The sequence below is a fragment of the Bactrocera oleae genome, chromosome 6 (genome assembly GCF_042242935.1).
Source record: "Bactrocera oleae isolate idBacOlea1 chromosome 6, idBacOlea1, whole genome shotgun sequence".
NCBI classification, from domain to species: Eukaryota; Metazoa; Arthropoda; class Insecta; order Diptera; family Tephritidae; genus Bactrocera; species Bactrocera oleae.
Window position 1 is genome coordinate 14784648 of NC_091540.1, and position 9062 is coordinate 14793709.

Here is a 9062-nt window from a genome sequence, read left to right on the forward strand (position 1 = left end):
TTACTGAAAATGTACTGCTATTTACTCTTCAAGTGAGTAGCATATACTGAAGAAGACGCAGAAGAACAGTAGCTCATTAACGCATGTTAGAATATATTTACAATGGAATAACAATCAAATTACGCCATCTTTTTGCAAACTGCTTTTAATATAGTTATAGACTCAATAGTAAGAGACATTTATACTTCAAAATAGGCCCCGATCTCGCTGATTTTCTCGTTAAATTTTTTCCAGCTAACATTCTTTTGCGATTTGAGGACAACAAAAATGAGACAGCCACTGAGACCACATTCTAGTATACATTGTGACAACGTGAGTTTCCTTAATTGTGAGCTACATAGTACGGTAACCACCGAATCTTTATGAACGTTATATCCAATACCATTATTTGATATCTTTAGAGTGTCAGCTACCTCGATTAACTTCATTTTACAGGTATTTAAAATAATTTTATGGATTTTTTTTTTTTAATTTTATATTTTTGTCTATAATCTGCTGCTTTCGCTGCCTTTATCCTTTTAAGGGGCTAATATTGCATTCTTTTTGCAAAAGCAATTTTTAATTAACACTCGAAATTCCCTTTTGATTAATTTTTCAAAATATCAAAACTTCCATAACCGATAATCTGTTCCGTAATAACCGATAATCAGTTTATTTATTTTCATAATATACTCGTCTCGAACATGTTGCAAGTGTTCTAAAATACTTGAAATCTCTGACTCATAGACGCCTATTACACGTTCAATATTTATTGTTACATTTGGATCGTGATCCATATACCAAAGTTTCCTTATGCTCCGAAATACAGACGTTGCCACAACCTGCTTTTCCGTAGAATACTTGTATGTGTTTTTCTATATTTTCTTAAATAATGCAACGAATTTCTTTATGTATCCTTATGTTTGCTGAGTAAGGTCAACGCTTACAGATCGATTGGGAAAGACCGATGGATAAAAGCTCTTAAATATTTCATAAAACTAAATACTTGTCATATTAAAATTAAGTCGACAGTTTGACATTGCCTGACGAAATTTTACCGATACTACTATATTTAGCCTCGGTTGATATTTCAACCAAAAAGAAAATGTGCGCAACTATTTTGGCTTATGAGTTCTCTGGTATTTAACACTAAATATATAGTTAATATATTCAAAACGATTTCGAAATTTTTAACCCGATGACAGTAATGTAATCTAATATTCTAGTACACGTACAAGTTCAATTCAAGTGAATGGAGTTGAAAACCGTAATATGAGTGTTTTTTTTTTAAATAAAATCGCCTTACTAATTTTCAGTATAAAGTTCAAGTTATATATTTTGTTGTTAAGGCGAAATAGGCTCAGAAGAATTTGGCATTTGCCTAGGGTAATAAATTATCTCGGTCCGGCCCTGATTGCTTTTAACAAAAAATCACACTTTTGAACACCACTATGAGGTTAGGAAGTATAATTTCTGTTTTCAGAGTGGGTGACGAAAATTTCTCCGAAACGGTTGGACCGTCAGATAATGGAAGGTATAAGAAATTTGATAATACAGTTTGAAGTGTAAATTTTTTAACAAAAACGACTTATTTGGGAAGTCGTTATTTTGTTAAAATTTAAAATTTTGACTAGTCCTTCGATTATTATTAAAAACTTTGTTCGCACTTATATTGAGCGGATATATAGGATATTTTGTGGGCAGAGAAATGGAAGAGCAGATTGCATTAACTTTTGACATTGCTTAGATATACTTGAGAACATATTTTCAAGCAATTTTATAAATATAAAATATATATAAGGAGTAAAATCCACTAGACGTTTCAAAATCCTGAACATCAGTTATATGGGGGCTTAAGCAAGTTTTCACCAGATTTCATCGATTTTAGTCACAAAGATACATTGTTATTAGGAAAATACACTCTCTCATTTTTATTATGTGAGTTAATATTGGCAGATTATGTATACGGGGACTAAGGGAAGCATTGACCCGATTTAAGCCATTTTTGGCATAAGAGCATGGTATTATCAAAAAAACATGTTTACCGAATTTTAATAACATATCTCACAGATTGACCGAAGTTTTCGGCAAAAAGTGAGCCATAGGCTCTGTGGTCCACATATTCGGTATGTACAGACTTGAACAGTTATGGTCCGATTTTGATAATTGCCTCGAGATGGCATACCTCAAAGGCAACTATAGTTATTGGTGCTTGATTTCTGTACTGGTAAGTAATAGAATTATATGGAATTTAAAATTGTGCTATATGGGAAGTAGGCGTGGTTGTAGTCCGACATAAGACATAAGATCGTTAGGACTATGTTGTGTACCGAATTTGGTTGAAATTGGTCGAGTAGGTCTGGAGCTATGTAATTACATCTCAATTCAATTGACCCCCGCTCCTATAAAGCCCTCTTGTATCATTCTCGGTGTAAAATTTAATGTCTTTGGTGCATTTGGTTATATATTTATCGCGCTTTAGGTAGTTTTTAACAAACCCGTTATATGGGGAGAGGGAGCGGTAGGAGTTTTTACAGAATTTGCCTTAAGCGATTTTAGTCATTGTAGCTTAATAGTTTATGAGATATGGACATTAAACCTTTTTTCAAAATATATAGTCCGCAGGTGCCCCTTGCTACTGCAATCCTCTGTACCAAATAACAGGTTTATATTTTATTTTAGTGCTTAGTTATGGCATTTTTTTGGTTTTCGATTAATGGCGTAGTATTGCGATTACGCTCATCTACGAACTTGTCTTCACTTTTTTACCAAGAACACAAGGTTTCATTATCTTAATTTTTATTCAAGTTATCGCTTGCACAGATAGACGGACTAACAGGCAGACAGTCTCTGGGAATTCAACTCATCTCGTCATCCTGATCATTTATCATTTATATATGTGTAATCCTACATCTAAGTCGATTAATTTTAGTTGATACAAGCAAAACTATTATACTCTGTAGCCATTTTTTTTTGGGATCCTCTTAGATGTCGACTACGGTCTCAGAGAAATTCAAAATGTTTCAAAATGAATCGCTGGATTAAACTAAGAATATTAAATAAATTACATATTTAAAAAAAATTCACAAAAATGGGTTTTTGTTTTTTATTTGCAAGTAGATTACGTATCTTTACCTCTTTGAGATCGACATTTGAAATTTGAAGGGGCAAATACACATATGTATATCTTATACCTTACTTAAAACACCTTTACCCATGCTTTTGCCTTGCAGTTTGAAACTATTGAATCGATTACGGGTTGACCCGAGCTACGCGCACATCTCTATGACAACATCCTGTTTATTAAAATAACCGTTACTAAACACTACTAGACATTTGAGACTCCAAGTTGTTTGTTGTATTTTAAAACAAATCGAACTTTCACTCAAACAACTTTCAAAATTTTTCTTTGGAAAAATTTGAAATTTATTTTTTAATATTTAACCAGAATTTAACTACATTTAATTCTAGTAGAATAGTCAATATACATATAGAAGTGCTAATATAAATACCTGGGACCATGCCGTGCTTTACAGCCTCGAATATACGGCTTGTAAGAGACCAGCTGGAAAACGCTGGGAAAAGGCGAACCAAAACATCGACCACACATCGTTCGCACGGGAGCAGCACAAATTTAGTAGCTGGCACCACCGCAGAGCTGAATGCGTCCTTGAAAGCAGCCATTACCGCACAAAACAATAAGAAAGCGGCCAAAGAATGCACCGAATTTCTGAAAGTAATGGGCTACACGCCGCAAACGTTGAATAAACGACCGGTGGGACCGAAATCGGGCAGAACTAAAAATCAGACAACGCTAACACAAAAGGAGTTGGACCGGCTGAAGAATGCATCCAAGGTGGTAACACTAGAAGATCGTCTAGAAGTTTTAAAGCGACAAGAGGAGGAACGGAAACGCATGGAAAAAGAGACCGAAGAGTTGCGCACGCGCTTCAAAAAGATTGACGATGCGCGACAGAAAGCTTTGGAGGAAAATGCTGTAAAAGAAGATCTCTTTGGTGCAGGTGAAAAAGTGAAGGTCTTGGAGCGTGCATTTTTGGCCAAACACGAACAGGAAGAAGAAGTTCGGCGGGTCAATCGCATCATATTGAATGCCAAATGTCAGGCAGTGCGCGATGCGCAAATACAGGAGAAGGAGGATTTTCAACGTGAGCTACGCAATGAAGAGATGCGTATGGATCGAATGGTATTGGAACGTGCCACGAGCGCACTCAAAAAAGAGGATGCCGACGAGGAGAAGAAGAAAGAGGAGAAACTGAAATACGCTTGTGAGATACGTAATCAATTGAGTGAACGCGAAACGTTGCGCTTTCTGGAAGCTGAGCGCTTGGAGCAGGAAGCCAAACGTATACGCAAAGCTAATGAATTGATACGCGCCGAGGATGAGCGGCAGGCGCAATTGCAACGAGAGCGTAAATTGAAATTCCGCGAAGAGTTAAATCGTATTGCCGAAATGGCGGCGCTTTTCAAAAGGATGCTTTGTGAGCAGGAACGTGAAGCTGATATGCGCGCTGCCGCATATATGCGTGAAAAACAAAAGAAAGAGCGCGAGTTGGCAATGGAGAAGAAATTGGCACAAGAGGCGGCCGAAAGTAAACGGCAACGCATATTCATACTAGCACAAAAAGTGTTGGAGGCGAAATCGGCTAGCGAAGAGTTGAGCTATATGCGTGAGCAGGAGCGTATCGAACGTGAATACCGACGCAAGGAGAAGGAAGCGGCATTGCGTAAGAAACAAATCGAGAAAGATTTGGCCGAAGCACGCGAAAGTCAATTGCGTCAAACCAAACAGCGACAAGCCTTGCAAATTGCACGCGCCGAACAGGACTTCGACAATCTAATGGCCCAAGTCAAGGTCGATGAAGAGAAACAGAAGCAGCAGGAAGTGCAGCGGGAACGCCAGAATGAATGCTATCGTCAAGCCATTATAAAGCAAATGAACGATAAGGAGCTGGAGCGACGTCGTCTCTTGGAACTTGATCGTGCACAGGCCTTAGACTGGCGTGAGGGCGAGCGCCAACGTGATCGCAATATACGCGCCGTAATTGATGCGAAATTGGCAGCAATGCGCGACGCCTGTTTGCCGGAGAAGTACATCAAAGAAGTTGAAATGCAATTGACAAAAATTAAAAGCCAGAAAGCTTTTCTGGTCAAGAACAAATGAGTGTCGTGAGCTGCTTTGTTTATTTTTTCGGTATCAAGATAATAATTAACGATAATCATTATTAATTTGACTCCGATACTATCCGATACCCCGCACTTGATCTAATAGGAATATGCGGTTTAAAGGTTTATTAAATTTATATATGTATAAATATTAATATGCCACTATAAAATTATTGTAAGCTTTTGCTTTATATAATAAAAAATCTTTTCTTCCAACAATTTTTGTTTCTATTAAAGCTAGGATTTGAATATCTCAGTGAAGTAAATTCTGAACGCCAACGGATTTTTTACACATATGTATGTACATATATAAATATGCATATAGAATTACACATATGTATCTTTAAAAACACATATTTATTTTGTTATTCGGCAGTTCCGTTACTCATATTTTATTAAATAATTTGAATAATTTAGTAGAATGTATACAAAGTATTTGTTGAAAAAAACATGTATTTTACACTATAAATGGAATCTTTTAGCACAGACTTGATATTGTATATGCACATGCAGACATGCATTCATAACCACTATCAATATTCGAAAATAAGATTTACGGCATATAGCACGTACAGCTATACAATTGTAAATATAATTTTCTGCACTTAGAATGAAGTTGAAATTAATTGTTAATTTGTATACGTTTGCATATTATTCACACAGTCACTAAAATGATTTGCCATTATTCTTTTTCGATCCGTTATTACGATTGCCTTGATTAGTCTTCTTTCGTCGTTTCTCCGATGACCAGTCAATATCATCCTCATCATCTGTGCCGACCGTTGTTTGCAGATACGATGAAGATGATGAAGAACTTGCGCTAGTGCCTTCTTTGGTAGCTAAACGACGGCTTGCAATACGTGACGAATTACGTCCCATACCCATGCACTTTTCCAGATGTGGTGCAAAACGTGACGCCGACACGGGTCTATCACAGTTAGGACAAGTGCAATCCATTAGTTTTTTAACTGATGAAATGCCAAAAATATCATAGTTGGGCATATCAACAATGCGATAGGAAGCGTCAGTACCTTCTTCGGGTACACCGTCTAGTGCTTCTAAATTACCAGTCTTATGCAAATGATGTATTTCCAAAAAAACACCCACAACAGCATCGTCCAGCAGCGACTGATATAAATAGTGTGCAGCCTCATCCAGACTAGTGGGATCTTTGAGGATGTCGTGGTAGGCCTTTTGTATAGTTGCTATAGTCACTTTAGTGTTGTTGGCAGACATTTTCCCCGAGACTGTGAGATTTAAGTTTTTTTCGTTTTTTGCATCAATGTTCGCTGCAGCTAGTGTCGAGTCTGAAGATGAGGCCATAACGCCTTGTACTATGCAGCAGTCAAACGTATCCTAAAATTTTTTTGTTGACAATGTCGGCTTTTTATGTCTTCATCAGTTAATCAAAACAATGAACAGTCATAAAATCACCTGTCAGAACACTAAAATATATCGATTAACACTTTTTGATGAAGTAAAATTATCGCATGATTTATATATGAATAGCGAACAAGAATAGTTTGTTTTAGTTTGTATTAGTATGTTTTAAATATATTAATAAAATAATTTTATATATCCAATTAATATTTAGTATTTATATTAATAAATAATATGTGTATGATAATTGAATATTTAAAACATGCCCATAACAAAAACTTTATCATTGTGAATGAATATGAAGCAAAAGCAAGATAAAGAAAAAGTATTCAATTGTTTACATTTATTGCAAGAATGATAGAATATATTATTGTGTTACTGATTTAGATCCGTAAATGGAAAATAAATAGTAATTTCAATTAAATTATTGGCATGCAAGCTACGATATAAACTAATAATTAATTATGCTACTTGATGAGAATGTCCAAAAGTATAAAATACTTGCTGAGAAAATCTATGAGCGATGCCAGGAACTACAAATAGAGAATGAGCGTTGTGTGCTACGGTACTAATTAAAATATTGTGTTGTTTTATCATTAATTAATAAACCCAAAATTTATATTTCAAAGCATAAACACAGTTAAAAAACTTTTGCGTAGACGTACCCGCGATGTGGAGTTATTGAAGCGTCGTCTTGATAAGCATAATGATATTTGGCGACAATTACCCATGGTGGCACCACATCCAAAACGTAAAATCGAACAAAAACGAGGGCCTAAGCCAAAGCCAAAAAACCCTACCGAAGAACCAACTGAGGGAAAAGTCAAGAAGGTACGAAAACAACGCATGAAGAAGACTATTGCTCCACAACGAAACAATGTTGAGGGAAGTATACAGCCCTTACCACATTTCAGCGAGCATCAGGAGAAACAATTATTACTGCAACAACAATTTGTACAATACAAACAAGATATTTGAATCTAGATTTATGTATTTGATTATTTTAATGTGATTTTCCCAAGCGTACATATGTAATATGCAAATATTCATTGTCAACAGAACATAACAGTGACACGAGCTCCATTTAGAACTGGTGATAATCAGTTAGAATTTTAAATGAAATAAAAAGATTCGTATTTATTAACATATAATAATACCAAACACTATCAAAATCGCAAAATCATACTGATTTATTGATTTTAAATGCAGATTATCTATTCGGCTTGTCTTAAACGCGCCAATCGTTGAGTCAACTCATCTTGTTCCTGTGAAACTTGTGTTGATGCACCAATAGTAGAGCTCTGTACACCACTGGGCAATTCCATATTTAACTCCAAGCTGCACAATATAAATAGGATAAATAACAGTATTATTTCGCGTTATTTAATATATAAGCTTCTTACCCAGCCTCATCTGCCACCTGTTGTAGTAGGTTATCAACATCTCCTTGAGGTACTGAAGTTGTAGTTGTGTCCGACATGGTATTCTCCATAACCGAACTTTGTACATCCAAGTCTTCAAATTGTGATTCGAATTTCTCCATCAATGAGGAGATTTTCTCCAAATTCATACCTTTCATGGCGGCATCCATTGCCTTAACAACGCCAGCCATTGAACTTGTTACCTTACGTGTAGTTAGCGCTGATTGCACACGGCTTGCAACTGCATCTACACGTGCACTCATACGTAAATAATTGACTGCTTGATTTTTTTGTCTTATTGCATTTTCCGCATGTATACGGGCTACATCCATGTTACCCTTCTGTATGGCTTTCTTTGCTTTCACCTTTTCAAGCTTCTCCTCTTTTTCACATTTTTTCGAATTGCGCTCCAACTCCTTAACAGCAAATTTTAAATTGAAGAGGTGTTCTGCAATAGTTAAAAGGTATAAATTACAGTACCACAGATAAATTCTTGGTATTGTGGGTTACTGTTACTTACTTTCCATGGATGAAGTTGACATTTCGTTACCCAGTTTGATGGCCTTTATACAAATGAAAAACTGCACAAGTAAACTTAGTTAATTAAAAGTGTTTTTGCTGTAGTTTAAATGGTATTTATGAATATTTTACGCCAAATTTGTTTAATTTCGCAGTATTGATAATATTGTAGTTTTTTAATTTTATGTTATGAATCATTGGTTTGTTTGACAGCTGTGAGCTCAAATAGAGGCGGTAGTGTTGTACAACAGCAAAATATGCGTACTTGTTAATAACATGTAATACAATATATTAAATTTTAAAAATATTATTAAGCAATTTTCTAAGATTTAATATTTTTTTACATCTTTAGAATAATTTGTTGTTATAAAAATAGAAAATCTTTAAATGTTTATTTAGAGAAATGGATATATATCATCTGAAACACCCTGTGTTTATGATGTCTTTTCTAATTCCGTTATTAATTCACTTCCTTTTCCTTATTTCTTAAAATTTTAAATGAATTTTTAGCAATTTGTAGACTTGTTTAACTAATACTAATTTCTCTAAGTTTAAAAATTCGTGAAATCGGAAATCGGT

General features: G+C 35.2%; 4 protein-coding genes across 4 annotated transcripts; 2 read left to right on the forward strand and 2 right to left on the reverse strand.

Moving 5' to 3' along the window:
* Positions 1-3339: 3339 nt before the first annotated feature.
* On the forward strand, positions 3340-5382 carry LOC106620538 (cilia- and flagella-associated protein 45). Its single transcript, XM_014239059.3, has one exon. The coding sequence runs from the start codon at positions 3500-3502 to the stop codon at positions 5159-5161; it is 1662 nt and encodes a 553-aa protein (XP_014094534.2). The 5' UTR covers positions 3340-3499; the 3' UTR covers positions 5162-5382.
* A 137-nt stretch (positions 5383-5519) lies between these two features.
* Sgf11 (SAGA associated factor 11kDa) lies at positions 5520-6590 on the reverse strand. The gene has a single exon (XM_014239057.3). The coding sequence runs from the start codon at positions 6484-6486 to the stop codon at positions 5830-5832; it is 657 nt and encodes a 218-aa protein (XP_014094532.1). The 5' UTR covers positions 6487-6590; the 3' UTR covers positions 5520-5829.
* A 285-nt stretch (positions 6591-6875) lies between these two features.
* On the forward strand, positions 6876-7723 carry LOC106620534 (uncharacterized). The gene is made up of 2 exons (XM_014239056.3): positions 6876-7108; positions 7173-7723. Exons 1-2 carry the CDS (start codon positions 7008-7010, stop codon positions 7519-7521), a joined length of 450 nt encoding a protein of 149 aa, XP_014094531.1. The 5' UTR covers positions 6876-7007; the 3' UTR covers positions 7522-7723.
* Positions 7648-8695, reverse strand: Chmp1 (charged multivesicular body protein 1). The gene is made up of 3 exons (XM_014239055.3): positions 8485-8695; positions 7947-8412; positions 7648-7881 (listed from the first exon to the last, which is right to left on the reverse strand). The coding sequence occupies exons 1-3, from the start codon at positions 8504-8506 to the stop codon at positions 7758-7760; spliced, it is 612 nt and encodes a 203-aa protein (XP_014094530.1). The 5' UTR covers positions 8507-8695; the 3' UTR covers positions 7648-7757.
* Between the last annotated feature and the right edge of the window lie 367 nt (positions 8696-9062).